Source organism: Oncorhynchus kisutch, linkage group LG11, assembly GCF_002021735.2.
Source record: "Oncorhynchus kisutch isolate 150728-3 linkage group LG11, Okis_V2, whole genome shotgun sequence".
Lineage (NCBI taxonomy): Eukaryota > Metazoa > Chordata > Actinopteri > Salmoniformes > Salmonidae > Oncorhynchus > Oncorhynchus kisutch.
The window spans coordinates 45,464,892-45,481,595 of NC_034184.2; the positions used below are offsets into that span (position 1 = coordinate 45,464,892).

At 44.6% G+C, this 16,704-nt stretch overlaps 1 protein-coding gene across 1 annotated transcript in view; it reads left to right on the forward strand.

Moving 5' to 3' along the window:
* adgra1b (adhesion G protein-coupled receptor A1b) overlaps window positions 1–16,704 on the forward strand; it is a 248,648-nt gene that overhangs the window by 69,424 nt on the left and 162,520 nt on the right. Inside the window, exons 8-10 of the mRNA XM_020495023.2 lie at window positions 9,253–9,417; window positions 14,179–14,398; window positions 14,691–14,840. Of these exons, the coding sequence (XP_020350612.2) occupies window positions 9,253–9,417; window positions 14,179–14,398; window positions 14,691–14,840 (535 nt within the window). The remainder of the gene's footprint in view (window positions 1–9,252; window positions 9,418–14,178; window positions 14,399–14,690; window positions 14,841–16,704) is intronic.

Sequence of the window (16,704 nt, forward strand, 5' to 3'; positions counted from 1 at the left end):
ACTGCGTCTCACTTATCATGCTCACATGCCCTGACACACAACCACACACATCTGTATGCAAACATACACAACACAAACACTCACACACCATCCCCTTTCTCTCCCTTATTGTAGCTGTGATTTACCACATGTTATTGTCCACCCTTGATAGGGATCTGAAAGGACAGGGACAGAATTGGGTTGGCAGTGTGCCACCACTTCTGAGAGCCAATTTGTGCCCCTCGGGAGGTTTTCAGAGGGCTCCGGGAACGTTGTCGGAGCATTCGGTGATCACACACTGACAGGAACAGATGCGGAAGCATAATTATAGTGATAATGCGGTCAGCAGCGCTGCTTTTCTCACATTTTTGGGGCCCGTCGCCATACATCCTCTTCCTCTCTTTGTTTCCTCTTCAGGCTACTGTTTCTGTTAGCTTGGGCGGAAGACCTGGATTCAAAAACTATTTGAAATATTTAAAACACTTGCTCAGTTGAGTTTGCCTGGCTTATTGCACCAATCAAATCATCTCAAACCGGTAAATCCCGCCCATCTGGCCCTTTGGACATGCTGAAGCGAACCCTCAAAGTATTGGAACAATTTTCAAATAGTATTTGAATCCAGGTCTGCTTGGCTTGGCGGCAAGCATGCTCATATGGAAGAGCACATTGCTGTTGATTAGTTTAACTGCTGCTATTTTCTGAGCCGGGGGCTCTAACATAAATATTGATGGAGTGTTGACAGAAATATTTTTTCCCTGTGTCAACAGGGCCGGAACGCTCATTATCACGGTTTACATAGCATCCGGAATGCCAGCTCCTTTCCCAGTTCTGGGAAGGATACCGTCCTGGAATACCGTCGCTCCCACTGCTCCTGAATAGACCAACATTCCCACTTGATGTTGAAGTGTGCTATTATGTTGTATTCTCTATAGCTTTGTGGCTGAGTTGATTGTCTCTTAGTATGAGGATGAGTGAAAAGACATGTTTTCGTGTCCACTTAAATATCTCAATAGGCTAACTGCATTCAGTGCTACCCTTCCTCCCTGCATTTAGTTTGTCTTGACAGATTGTTCTGTTGCGGACTGCCAAAATGGAATGACTTAGCATTGCCTCTCCAATGAGGTCTGTAATTCACACCTGGCCACTCATTCCGAACTGGCTAATGGCTGTGGATCATTCGTCGCTAATGGTAACTAGCAGCTGTAGTGTTAAGTTGCGAATCGTGTGTACACACAAAAGCCCATCAAGCTGCTCTGGTGAATGAATCACTTGTATGTGTGAATGGGCTGAAGAGTGATTAACACATGCCTGTGTACTCTACAGCATACGGAGCGGAGTGGATTGGCCTGATAGAGAATCAACCCAGTGTCCATTGTTAGGTGGTGTTCTGTTCTAATGGGACTTCCTTACGCAATCTAACTCCATTAAGTGTCTCAGGGGTGATTTGTGACGTTCATCAGCGTGAGTCGAGCCCTCTGACTCCTCACTGCAACACACGCACCTCAGGAAAACACTAGCAATATGCACACATGCAGAGACGCATGCATGCACACGTAGACACACACACACACAAACACTTCCAACTCTCCTTTTCCACTACTGCGTCCCTGTGCGGAATGTGATGGATTTAGCCTCACTCTCATTCTGATTAGGACTCGCAATTAGCCGCCGCTTTCCCTTGTATACACAAATTATGCAATTTTCTCCCTCGAAGTGGAACCTATACGGTCATGTTGCTCTTGGCAGCCACAGGCACAGTCAAGCTTTCCCAGCAGAGAGAAAGAAAAAGGCAAGCTGCAACTGAGGAACTGCCTTGGTTTCCACTGTAGAATGTTGAGTGTATAAAACGTCCCATACAACAAAAACACAGCTCTCAGCCCAGTCGGAGCTCCTATATCATCAACAAGTGTGTCGACAGACAAGTAGGGAATTAGAGAGAGGGGGGAATTTCTGGCCCTGGTGTTCTCATTAAATAAAGCATCAGGGATTAGTAATGCTCTGACCTGCCCGCCATGCCAGCAACTAGGCCTGAGTCAATGCCAGTTTAATGACATGAGGCCGTATTTTCAATCGTTATGCTCTCTCTGTTGATGGAGTTCACTTTGAAATAACGTTCTCTTAGCGGTGTGTGTGCGTGTGTGTCTGCGTGTGTGTGAGTCAGTACCTCTAGCCCTGTATGATGGCCCATTGGCGAGGAAAAGTCTAAAAACACAGGATTTAAGATGTAGCTTAACCCCCCCCCCCCCGATGTGTTCTTTGATCAGACACCCTGAAGTCATATTGACATTTGGATTTTTATGACCCCTATTAAGGTGTTCCCAAAATGTTTTCATAGCTTTTCTCTCACCTCAGTTGAGTGTGGTCACAAACCAATGTTGCCCATTCCTCAGAGGGTGCCATGTTAAAGAATGTGCCAGTGTAAACATTCATGTTACGTAGTCTTGCTGTCACTGAGGACATTTGGGGTGGCGCTCACAGGCACAGGATGATAAGATCTTCCATTTCCCTATTTCATTCAGAATTTTGACCCCAAGTAATGGTCCCTGAATACTAATCCCTGTGCTGGGTGTGGGTGTGGGTGTGGGTGTGGGTGTGGGTGTGGGTGTGGGTGTGGGTGTGTGTGTGTGTGTGTGTGTGTGTGTGTGTGTGTGTGGCTGGCCCAGGCTGCTACAGACTGCGTAATGTTGCCAGGCTAAACTCCCAGTAACTGATGCTAGCGGAGGACATGGGACCAGCATGTGAATCATGCCCCATTAATCAAGCACTTGAAAGCCTGCAGCTAGCTGCCGCTTCGGAGGTATCTTTCTTAATCCCCTCCATTTTTAATCACCCTAATATGCCACTGAACTGAGAGGAAAAGCTCTACCTCGTTTGCTCTGATGGGTTTCTCGCTCGCTCTCTCTCTGTTCTCGCTCTCTGCTCGCTCTCTGCTCTCTCTCTCTGCTCTCTCCTTGTCTTTTCTCCCTCACACCTTTCGCTCTCCAGGCATTTCAAAAATATATTTTCTGTTTCTCCCATTTCTATTTCTAACTTTCTCTTTCTCCTCATCCCTTGATTTCCCTTCACACTTCTCCTCAAGCTGATTGGCTCTTGGAATTTTCCTGACACTGTGTTCTAATCCAGCACATGAGAGAACGTAGAGCAGGTCAGAGGGAGTAGTAATTCTGATTGCCAGAGAGATGGTAGGTTAGTTGATGGCATTACAGAGACGATACATACGGTAGATAGTGGCAAAGTGAGAGCTTTACATTTTTGCACATAAAAGCTTTGGTAGAGTTACACTGTTACAAAGTGTTTTTTTCAATGTACACAATGCAAAGAAATACAAACAGCTCCCTTTTAACTCAATTTTCAATCACAAGGTTCTTGAATGGGGCGGCAGGGTAGCCTAGTGGTTAGAGCGTTGGACTAGGTACAAATCTATCGTTCTGCCTCTGAACAGACAGTTAACCCACTGTTCCTAGGCCGTCATTGAAAATAAGAATTTGTTCTTAACTAGTTAAATAAAGGTAAAATAAAATAAATAAAAATGAATAGTGGTCTTAATTGGGCCCTGTAGCCCATGGTCATGTCATTTATAGTAGGATTCTTTAGCCCTATTTACACATGGCTATGATCCGTAGTGGATGAAGTTAAGCTAAATGGGGTCACAACACTGGTTGGAGTGGCTTAAGAGAGGGGGAGAACAAATGTCTTTGGAAGAAGCTGCTTCTCTTTTTATGGATGAGGGATCTTTTATTTATTCCCAAATCACACACTAATGCTTTAAGTCCGACCATTCATACACAGATTTAGCCTTCCCTATTAAAGTGTTATCATCAGGACTGCAGTTGTGTGTGTGTGTGCGCGTGTGTTTGCGCGCGCGTGTGTGTGTGTGTTCGCTAACTATGGTCGAAAATGATCTTGATTATGTTTTCTTCAGTATGTTTATTTGTTTGCAAGAACACAGTAGCTGTTCAACTGAATGTATGATCGGAAGCACCCACGCACTTACTTAGAGAAAGTAGGAAACCAACTCTGTGGCATAGAGCCTCTTGTAAAATGCCTGAGAGTTGGAATTTCGGTTTGATGTTGGGGAAGGGACGCTTTTGAAGTTTACTGTCTTGTAAAAGCAGGCATTATGTAAACAAATTGTTACATATCAGCGCAAGAGCGTAAGAATTCCTAATGAGGCCTTTGGGAAGCGTTGGGTGCAGACAGCTCCACAATAGCGCAGTGTTAGTGTGGATTTAGGTCATTACTTTGTGTTGTGCCCCTGTCCCGCTCAGTGCTGCAGGGCTGCGCTCGCAGCTCCAAGCTTCCTCTCATAGTTATTATTTAGTTGTAAGCCTTTGAGGACGACCTTCCTAAAATGTTTTCTATCAAACCACCAAACCACCCATAAGCTGCCTGCTGGAGCTGGACAAACCCTCTATACACAATCTGTTTATCTGGGTCTGAGTTAAGCTTTGTGTAGCAGATATCTGGGAGAGTTTGTGATCTGGCAAGATGGCGCCAACAGAGATGGTCGCCTCACTTCAAGTCCTTAGGAAACTATGCAGTAATTACTTTTTTTATGTATATTTCTTACATAGTTAGCCCAGAAAATCTCAAGGGTTATTACATACAGCTGAGAATAACTATTGGATATAAGAGCAACGTCAACTTACCAACATTACGACCAGGAATACGACTTTCCCGAAGCAGAGCTTTTGTTCGGACCTCCACCCTGGACATTGGATCGAATCCCAGAGGCTGACCCAAAACAACATTGTCACCGCAGGAGAGGCAGGCGGAGTGGCCTCATGGTCAGACTAAGAAGGTGAGTACATCACCCACTGTTTCCGAGCATATTAGTCGCCAATGTCCAGTCTCTAGACAGCAAGGTGGATGAAATTAGTTGCCTTCCAGAGAGACACCAGAGATTGTGACATTCTCTGTTTCACAGAAACTTGGCTCACTCTGATATGTTGTCAGAGTCGGTACAGCCACCGGGTTTCTTCAAGTGTCGCGCCAACTCAACTCAATCATTAAGTTTGCAGACGACACAACAGTAGTGGGCCTGATTACCAACAACGACGAGACAGCCTACAGGGAGGAGGTGAGGGCACTCGAAGTGTGGTGTCATGAAAACAACCTCTCACTCAACGTCAACAAAACAAAGGAGATGATTGTGGACTTCAGGAAACAGTAGAGGGAGCAACCCCTATCCACATCGACGGGACAGTAGTGGAGAAGGTGGAAAGTGTTAAGTTCGGCGTACACATCACGGACAAATTGAAATGGTCCGCCCACACAGACAGCGTGGTGAAGAAAGCAATAGCGCCTCTTCAACCTCAGGAGACTGAAGAAATTTGGGTTGTCACCTAAAACCCTCATAAACTTGCACGCCCAATTTTTCAGTTTTTGATTTGTTAAAAAAGTTTGAAATATCCAATAAATGTTGTTCCACTTCATGATTGTGTCCCACTTGTTGTTGATTCTTCACAAAAAAATACAGTTTTATATCTTTATGTTTGAAGCCTGAAATGTGGCAAAAGGTCGCAAAGTTCAAGGGGGCCGAATACTTTCGCAAGGCACTGTATATGTACATATTCTTATTCCATCCCTTTACGTTTGTGTGTATAAGGTAGTTGTTATGAATTTGTTAGTTTACTTGTAAGATATCACTGCACTGTCGGAACTAGAAGCACAAGCATTTCGCTACACTCTCATTATCACCTGCTGACCATGCATATGTGACAAATGAAATGTGATTTGATTTAATCTAGCTTCCACTTTGTTGCTTAAGTCCTCAGCGGTGAGTTTGCTTTGCTTAGGCAGTAGGGAGAAGAAGGCAAAATTGAGGATGGAAAGGGGGATTGGGGGGCTAGAGCTGGGAGAGTAGAGAGTGAGAGGGGGTGTGAGGAGGGGAAGAGATAGTTTATTTGCCTTTATAAGTATGTGTTGGTTGGCCTGTTCACCAGTGATGTACTGTAACTCTGCACACTATTCATGTCTCAGTCTCTCACACACAGACTTGCACATGAACACACACTCAGACAGACAGACACGTCACTTTATTTCACTATTGACTGGTCATTATTGCCATCATCAAGTCTTGAAGTAATCATCAACATCATCATCATGACGTTATCGTCATCATAATATGTTTCAATGCTTCGTTCTCCTCAGTTTTCTCTGTCCTAGAAATTAAAGACAAGCAAGCTGCTTGCATAGAGATATCAGATAAGCGGATATTGGACTAAGCTCTATTTAGGACCTGACTGGAGAGTTGATACACTACTTTGTGGCTGTGTCCCTTAGAAGGAGCACTGCTGTTTTAGGGAGAGAGAGCTGTGTTCTATTTCTGCCTGTGGTGGTGGAGATGACCGAGGCAGTGGCAGTAGCAGCAGCAGCACTGGGTTGCCCATTCTATCACAGGGTTAGTCAACATCACTGGACTGGACTCACACAGAGTGCTCACTTTATCAGTCACTCTGATGTTGTGTGGTAGAGTGGTTTATTACTGGGCATAGCCAAGGGAGCTAAGCAAGGGAAGAGGAAATAATAATTAATCTAGCTACATCATTCTCGATGTATAAGGATGTTTTCCTGAGCGGGAAAGGGAGGAGAAGTATCCCGGGTCACCAGTAGGTTTCATGATGAAGAAGATGTCTTTATCTGGTTTAATCTGGTTATCTGACCAGATAGCAAACAAAATGCACCCTTGGTCATGAAAAAAGACACCATTACCTGGTTGTAATAGAGACCCATTGGTTGTAATTTGGTTATTTGACATCTTGTCAACCAGAAAATAACAACATTGTGGCAAACTGTGTCTCAGAGCAAGTTTGAACTCAAATCCCAAACGCCACTCAGGTTCTTCTTTCTGCTCCAGCCAATTAAATAATGATCAGTGTTCAAAGCTTTTAGCCAACAGACCTGCGAAACATCCAGGAGTTTGGCCTCTCTCTCACAGCTCTCGACTCCCCCTCCATTTTACGATGCTAATATTAAGCACATTGCTTCGCTTTACAACAGGAGTATAGCCTACCTGGCTGGCATGAAAATTAGGTGGCAGGGTAGCCTAGTGGTTAGAGCGTTGGACTAGTAACCAGAAGGTTGCAAGTTCAAACCCCTGAGCTGACAAGGTACAAATCTGTTGTTCTGTCCCTGAACCCACTGTTCCTAGGCTGTCATTGAAAATAAGAATTTGTTCTTAACTGACTTGCCTAGTTAAATAAAGGTAAAATAAAATAAAAAACCACACGAAAAGCGTCCTCCATTTGCTATTTAAGTGCATAGATGACAGGTATTTTTTTCTGCTGCCCCTGTTCCCGAGACAGGTGCATGTTACTGTTCCATTCTAAATCCAATTAATTTCACACATAAATGATTTAGTATATGTAAAGGCAAAATTAAATCAAGAATAGTCTGATGGGTGACAATATTAGCCTATCGCTTGTGAATGATATATTATCACTTGGGAATGATGCCCAGCATGTGTGCAGTAGGGCAAGAAACAGTGCGGGCCTTTTTTTTGTGACTTTTTCAAATCATAGTCACACACCGCATGTAGCCTAGCCCATAGGTTTGTATCGCCACTAAATAACAAATAACTTCTTAAAATGAAGCACATGAATCCGCATTAAAACCGGTGTAGAGCCTAATTGGCATACATAGGTGAGTTTCAAGTTTGGGGAAGATAATTTTCACCATAAAAATGCACCTTTTATTAAAAAAATAAAAAAAATTGTTCACAAAACAATAAGTAATGCACCTTTACAATAAAGCATCACATGCATAATCGCATTTGCGGTCACTTTTGAGAATGGTGTTTTCCAGCTAATTGATAGCATTATGGAACATTCACGCTTATAGCCTACTGCTTTTTGCGCATTGCTGTGCTTATAATATGAGAAATAGCGTAATAGTTTATCAACATTTAAGCTAAACGTTCTGATCTGTTGCATCAACCTCATTGGTTTAAAAAATGTTCAGTTGTATTCTTCTTTAAAATAATGACACGGAATTGTGTGCACATCTTGTCTGCTAAATGAATTAGTGTAGCCCACAGCCATATGGCATAGCTAGATCAGGGCCGAGCATAAGGACAATTCAAGAGTATGCTATTCTGTTCTTCTGAAATAGACTACATTTTCTTAATATCATGTTTCTTTAGACCTGTCAAAAAATGTTTGGGAGAGACGAAGGTTGAAGGTCATGCGTCCTCCGATACACAACCCAACCAAGCCGCACTGCTTCTTAACACAGCGCACATCCAACCCGGAAGCCAGCCGCACCAATGTGTCGGAGGAAACACCGTGCACCTGGCAACCTTGGTTTGCGCGCACTGCGCCCGGCCGGCCACAGGAGTCGTTGGTGCGCGATGAGACAAGGATATCCCTACCAGCCAAGCCCTCCCTAACCCGGACGACGCTAGGCCAATTGTGCGTCGAGCCACGGACCTCCCGGTCGCGGCCGCTTACGACAGAGCCTGGGCGCGAACCCAGTACAGCGCCCTTAACCACTGCGCCACCCGGGAGGCCCACGGAACTATAGTTTGTCGCTGAATAAATATTTATTGCATATCCTCTGTTCAGAAGCACTGTCAATGATTATTCTCCGGCACTCAACAACTACAATTTTTTTTTTACTGTGGAACATTTGAGTGCCTTCTCTTGCCTGTCATTTATAATTTGAATGTCAACTGTCACACACCCATGGCATAGTGTTGATCCTAAGTCGAATTTGACAAGTCGTGTTTTTTTGGGAAACTGCGGCTGCTATTATTCAGCAACACTGAACGCTGCTTAACAAAAGTGTGGAGCAAAGCAGTCAATGCTCTGAGGTGCCACATGGAAATGTAGATTTTATGGCAATTATTATGCATTACTAATAAAAAATACAGTTGGCTTTATGCTGAGAAATATTTCCATGGAGATAGTGGTTCTTGCCTAGCAGTTTGTTGGGTTTATTTTCAAATGTATCACAAGGTGCGTTCTCTCAATTGATGGATTTAAATAATAGCATAAATCCAATACTTGATATAATCTGTCTGTTGTCATTGTCATGTATGTATCCTTTATATAACCATGGATGTCCGATTCAATTAGATATCCTCCTTACAAAGGAGATATGCTCCATTTAAGTATCAATCACCAATGGTATGTCACGAGCACAGCTATAAGTTATCAAAACATCACTATTCTGAGTTTCACAGTTGCCTCTTGAACTGAGTAGTTCTTGTGCGGTTAGCAGAAAGACACATGCACACACACACACACAAATCTTTCTTCTTCTCTCCTCCAGTGAAGTCATCCTCTCCAACATCGACCACAGCCTGTCTGGCAACTGGGAGTGCCAGGTGACCAGTTCCCGTGGCAACAGGTCCAGAGAGATGGAGATCGTTGTGTTGGAGACGTCAGCGCCCTACTGCTCAGCAGACAGGGTCAGCGGCAACAAGGGAGACTTCAGGTAAGTGCTTTGACCAGACCAGACACAAGGACCTCTTCGGGTCGAGGCTAAATGTCAATGTCAAAGGTCAGCTACAGTGCAGCAAGGTGGCTAAAAACATGCCTGACCTTATGTGGGCATTCAAGGAGACAGAGTGTTATGAGAAAATGAAATGTGAAAGCCCAATGACTTACTCAACTCAGCTCTGCTCAAATAGGAAACTACTGTAGAATATTAAATAACAAAGAAAGTAAACAAGTCAAATGAAAAACATTTCCTTGGAATGCAAGTACTGTTTAGCTAGCAATTATCCCCACAAATTAGGAAAGCTCTGTGTTTCATATCAATCAATAAAAGGCAAATACATATGTACCGAGCTTTATAGATGCCTATAAAACAGTCCAATTAGTCTCTGACTGGCTCTCCATGAGACCTGTGTTCAAAAAACTTTGAGCATTTGCTTCAGTCTTCCTGGAGTGCCATATGGGAGGGGTTTTACTATGTTGGGACTATTCAATTGGTGCTATTGCATCAGGCAAGCTCAGTGAAGCACAGATAAAAGTATTTGAAAAGATTGCAAATGGTATTTGAACCCAGGTCTGTGTTTCCACCTCTCCCTGCGCCTCCCTCCCTGTCCATCTCAAATCAAATCAAATTGTATTTGTCACACACACATGGTTAGCAGATGTTAATGCGAGTGTAATTTTTTTTTTGCATCTGAGCTCCTAGAGTGTGCGGCTCTCTTTAAATTTCAAGTTTTCTACTCTGCTAGCCAGCACCTCGCCTAAATAGGTGTGCGTTTCTTTTTCTTCTAGAATGCAAGTGTAGCGAAATGCTTGTGCTTCTAGTTCCGACAATGCAGTAATAACCAACGAGTAATCTAACCTAACAATTCCACAACTACTACCTTATACACACAAGTGTAAAGGGATAAAGTACATAAAGATATATGAATGAGTGATGGTACAGAGCGGCATAGGCAAGATGCAGTAGATGGTATCGAGTACAGTATATACATATGAGATGAGTAATATAGGGTATGTAAACAAAGTGGCATAGTTAAAGTGGCTAGTGATACATGTATTACATAAAGATGGCAAGATGCAGTAGATGATATAGAGTACAGTATATACATGTACATATGAGATGAGTAATGTAGGGTATGTAAACATTATATTAAGTGGCATTGTTTAAAGTGGCTAGTGATACATTTTTTACATCAATTTCCATCAATTTCCATTATTAAAGTGGCTGGAGTTGAGTCAGTATGTTGGCAGCAGCCAGTCAATCCTAGTGGTGGCTGTTTAACAGTCTGATGGCCTTGAGATAGAAGCTGTTTTTCAGTCTCTCAGTCCCTGCTTTGATGCACCTGTACTGACCTCGCTTCTGGATGATATCGGGGTGGTTGCTCGGCAGTGGCTCGGGTGGTTGTTGTCCTTGATGATCTTTATGGCCTTCCTGTGACATCGGATGGTGTAGGTGTCCTGGAGGGCAGGTAGTTTGCCCCCCCCGGGGGGTGATGCGTTGTGCAGACCTCACTACCCTCTGGAGAGCCTTACTGTTGTGGGCGGAGCAGTTGCCGTACCAGGCGGTGATACAGCCCGACAGGATGCTCTCGATTGTGCATCTGTAGAAGTTTGTGAGTGCTTTTGGTGACAAGCCGAATTTCTTCAGCCTCCTGAGGTTGAAGAGGCGCTGCTGCGCCTTCTTCACGATGCTGTCTGTGTGGGTGGACCAATTCAGTTTGTCCGTGATGTGTACGCCGAAGAACATAAAACTACTACCCTCTCCACTACTGTCTTGTCGATGTGGATAGGGGGTTCTCCCTCTGCTGTTTCCTGAAGTCCACAATCATCTCCTTTGTTTTGTTGACGTTGAGTGTGAGGTCATTTTCCTGACACCACACTCCGAGGGCCCTCACCTCCTCCCTGTAGGCCGTCTCGTCGTTGTTGGTAATCAAGCCTACCACTGTAGTGTCGTCCGCAAACTTGATGATTGAGTTGGAGGTGTGCATGGCCACGCAGTCGTGGGTGAACAGGGAGTACAGGAGAGGGCTCAGAACGCACCCTTGTGGGGCCCCAGTGTTGAGGATCAGCGGGGTGGAGATGTTGTTACCTACCCTCACCGCCTGGGGGCGGCCCGTCAGGAAGTCCAGTACCCAGTTGCACAGGGCGTGGTTGAGACCTAGGGTCTCGAGCTTGATGATGAGCTTGGAGGGTACTATGGTGTTAAATGCTGAGCTGTAGTCGATGAGCAGCATTCTCACATAGGTATTCCTCTTGTCCAGATGGGTTAGGGCAGTGTGGTTGCGATTACTTCCTCTGTGGACCTAAGCAAATTGGAGTGGGTCTAGTGTGTCAGGCAGGGTGGAGGTGATATGGTCCTTGACTCGTCTCTCAAAGTACTTCATGATGACGGAAGTGAGTGCTACGGGGTGGTAGTCGTTTAGCTCAGTTACCTTAGCTTTCTTGGGAACAGGAACAATGGTGGCCCTCTTAAAGCATGTGGGAACAGCAGACTGGGATAAGGATTGATTGAATATGTCCGTAAACACACCAGCCAGCTGGTCTGCGCATGCTCTGAGGACGCGGCTGGGGATGCTGTCTGGGCCTGCAGCCTTGCGAGGGTTAACACATATAAATGTTTTACTCACGTCGGGTGCAGTGAAGGAGAGTCCGCAGGTTTTGGTAGCGGGCCTTGTCAGTGGCACTGTATTATCCTCAAAGCGAGCAAAAAAGTTATTTTGTCTGTCTGGGAGCAAGACATCCTGGTCCGCGAAGGTGCTAGTTTTCTTTTTGCAATCCGTGATTGACTGTAGACCCTGCCACATAACTCTTGTGTCTGAGCCGTTGAATTGCGACTCTACTTTGTCTCTATTACTGACGCTTAGCTTGTTTGATTGCCTTGCAGAGGGAATAGCTACACTGTTTGTATTCGGTCATGTTTCTGGTCACCCTGGTTAAAAGCAGTGGTTTGCGCTTTCAGTTTTGCGCGAATGCTGCCATCAATCCACGGTTTCTGGTTTGGGAATGTTTTAATTGTTGCTGTGGGTATAACATCACCAATGCACTTTCTAATAAACTCGCTCACCGAATCAGCGTATTCGTCAATGTTGTTGTTGGACGCAATGCGGAACATATCCCAATCCACGTGATCGAAGCAGTCTTGAAGCGTGGAATCAGATTGGTCGGACCAGCGTTGAACAGACCTGAGCGCGGGAGCTTCTTGTTTTAGTCCCTGTCTGTAGGATGGAAGCAACAAAATGGAGTCCTGGTCAGCTTTTCCGAAAGGAGGGCAGGGGAGGGCCTTATATGCACCGCGGAAGTTAGAATAACAATGATCCAGGGTTTTACCAGCCCTGGTTGCGCAATCGATATGCTGATAGAATTTAGGGTGTCTTGTTTTCAGATTAGCCTTGTTAAAATCCCCAGCTACAATGAATGCAGCCTCAGGATATGTGGTTTCCAGTTTACATAGAGTCAAATAAAGTTTGTTCAGGGCCATCGATGTGTCTGCTTGGGGGGGAATATATACGGCTGTGATTATAATCGAAGAGAATTCCCTTGGTAGATAATGCGGTCGACATTTGATTATGAGGAATTCAAAGTCAGGTGAACAGAAGGACTTGAGTTCCTGTATGTTGTTATGATCACACCACGTCTCGTTAATCATAAGGCATACCCCCCTGCCCCTCTTCTTACCAGAAAGATGCTTGTTTCCGTGAAACCAGCTGGCTGCACCGACTCCGATAGCGTCTCTCGAGTGAGCCATGTTTCCGTGAAGCAAAGAACGTTACAGTCTCTGATGTCTCTCTGGAATGCTACCCTTGCTCAGATTTCATCTACCTTGTTGTCAAGAGACTGGACATTGGCGAGTAGTATGCTAGGGAGCGGTGCGCGATGTGCCCGTCTCCGGAGCTGACCAGAAGACCACTTCGTTTGCCCCTTTTACGGCGTAATTGTGTTGGGTCGCCGGCTGTAATCCGATCCATTGTCCTGGGTGGAAGGCAAAACACAGGATCTGCTTCGGGAAAGTCATATTCCTGGTCGTAATGATGGTGAGTTGACGTTGCTCTTATATTCAGTAGTTCCTCCCGACTGTATGTAATAAAACCTAAGATTACCTGGGGTACCAATGTAAGAAATAACACGTAAAAAAACTAAATACTGCATAGTTTCCTAGGAACGCGAAGAGAGGCGGCCATCTCTGTCGGCATCTGGAAGACTTGAGAAGTTTACTTTTTCTCTCCCTCCTGTCTTGTTTTCGTGTACACTATGCTCCATTGTTGTGCGTTTCTCCTGTACTTTACAGCCCACGTCAAGTGCAGCGAGCAGAGAGTCTTTGTTTTTGCCCAGCAGTGACGTTATGGGCTGGAAAATGAGAGCCTTTTTTGTTTGGGGGAAATTAGTGCCATACATTACTAAGTAGCCGGTGCCGTGATGAAGGGGAGAAAGCCAGACAGATTCCTCACGAACACAACAGATTTCTCCTCAGTCTCTCCTCAATTTACTCTTGTTTTCACTTCTTGAAAAATGGCCAAATTTACATTGTGAAATGAAAAAAGCTTGTTTTTTAGGGTATTTTCAGGGTATAAACTGCAGTAAGATTAAAATGTAATATGCAGTGCCATTATGATTGTTTACCTGTTATGCATTTCAACAGCAGATCAACAGTATATGATAACTTAGTAATAACAAAGCAAAGTGTCACATATGTCATTGGGAAATCAAGGCTTATGGTGGATCATGGTGACAAGGATATTGATACCATCTCTTGTGACAGGTGGCCAAAGACCCTGGCAGGGTTCTTGGCCTTCCTGCCCTGTGCTCCATCCACATTTGGCTCTGCCCCCCACCCTTCTGGTGCCTCTTCACACCACCCCACTCAGAGGGAGAAGAAGGCCTGGCGACGCTGTGACCCGGTAGGCCAGTGGGCAGAGGACGACTATACCCAGTGCCCGTATGCCAGCGAGGTGACCCGTGTACTGCATGAGCTCACCCAGGTAGGACAGCAATTCACTCCACAAATCTCACCTTTAACCCAGGAGAGTCAGGCACGGAACTCTCACCTTACATCCACACTATTATCTCAAACATCGATTTCCGGCTTTCTCACTAGCAGAAACAGCGTGAGACAAGGGGGTTGAAAAGTGAAGAATCTTCAATTATATTATCCGTGCTTAGCATTTTACATTTTATTTAAGTTAATATCGTGCTTAATTTATGCCCATATGCACGTATGAAATGCATCTAAATCCAAGTGATCTAGCCTCCCAACCACTGTTCTGTTTCCAGATGACCATCAACACCAGTAATGCCCAGCCGTTAGCCCAGCAGCTGGTAGCCTTCACCAGCAGGGCAGGGGACTTCAGCGATGTGATGGATGTCATCTTTGTCACACACCTGGTGGAGAGGCTGACTCGCCTAGTGGACCAGCGCAGAGACGTACGTATGATAGCAGCACTTATCTGCTGTTCACACACACAGAAGGTTGCACGCACACACTAACGTACGCACACACACCTATGCACGCTCACGCACAAACACACAAAAAACAAAACACACACAGCACTTAGCCTCAGCATCCATCCTTCAGTCCACTAAAACGTTATAATGTGTTTGATCACACACTCTAAGTTCAAGGAATGATACAATAAAGAACCCAAGCTGTTTTCTTTGGACAAGCGGTTTATAGTCCAATGAAAGGCACATATGAATGGCTATCTCTTTTTGCTCCGGTAGCTGGCTAGTCAACTCCAGCCCCATAAAGGCAAGACTTTGGGTGCTAATTTTGCTGAGATGTCATCAGTGCGTCAACTTCGTATCATGCCATTTGAAGGGAAACTATACAGTGCCTTAAAATTATGTCAAATTGTGGACGACTAATGAAATACAGAAATATTTCATTTACATAAGTATTCACACCCTGAGTCAGTACTTTGTAGAAGCACCTTTGGCAGTGATTACAGCTGTCATTCTGGGTACATTTCTAACATTTTTCCACACCTGGATTGTGCAGCATTTGTCCATTTATTCTTTTCAGAATTCAACAAGCTCTGTCAAATTGGTTGTTGATCATTGATAGACAACCATTTTCAGGTCTTGCCTGAAGACGTAGATTTTAAGTAAAAACTGTAACTCGTCCACTCAGGAACATTCACGGTCTTCTTGGTAAGCAACTCCAGTGTATATTTGGCCTTGTGTTTTAGGGTATTGTCCTGCTGAAAGGTGAATTTATCTCCCAGTGTCTGGTGGAAGGCAGATAGTAACAGGTTGTCCTCTAAGAGTTTGTCGGTGCTTAGCTCCATACCGTAGATTTTTTATCCTGAAAAACTCCCCAGTCCTCACAAGCATACCCATAACATGATGGTACAGAGATGATGTAGTCAATCAAAAATCATATTAAACACTATTATTGCACACAGATTGAGTCCATGCAATTTACAGTGCATTCAGAAAGTATTCACACCCCTTGACTTTTTCCACATTTTGTTACGCTACAGACTTATTCTAAAATGTATCATCAAATTACACACAACACCCCATAATGACAAAGCAGAATCAGGTTTTTAGACATTTTTGGGGATGTAAATATTCTGACCCTTTTGCTCTGTACTTTGTTGAAGCACCTTTGGCAGCGATTACAGCCTCGAGTCTTCTTTGGTATGACGCTACAAACTTGGCACACCTGTATTTGGGGAGTTTCTCCCATTCTTCTCTGCAGATCCTCTCAAGCTCTGTCAGGTTGGATGGGGAATGTCACTGCACAGCTATTTTCAGGGCTCACCAGAGATGTTCGTTCGGGTTCAAGTCTGGGCTCTCACTGGGCCACTCAAGAACATTCAGAGACTTGTCCCGAAGCCACACCTGCGTTGTGTTGCTTAGGGTTGTTGTCCTTTTGGAAGGTGAACCTTCACCCCATTCTGAGGTCCTGAGCTCTCTGGAGCAGGTTTTCATCAAGGATCTCTCTGTACTTTGCTCCGTTCATCTTTTCCTCGATCCTGACTGGTCTCCCAGTCCCTGCCGCTGGAAAACATCCCCACAGCATTATGCTGCCACTACCATACTTCACCTTAGGGATGGTGTCAAGTTTCTTCCAGACATGACGCTTGACATTCAGGCCAAAGAGTTCAATCTTGGTTTCATCAGACCAGAGAATCTTGTTTCTTATGGTCTGAGAGTCCTTCAGGTGCCTTTTGGCAAATTCCAAGCGGACTGTCATGCGCCTTTTACTGAGGAGTGGCTTATGTCTGGCCACTCTACCATAAAGACCTGATTGGTGAATAACTGCAGAGATGGTTGTCCTTCT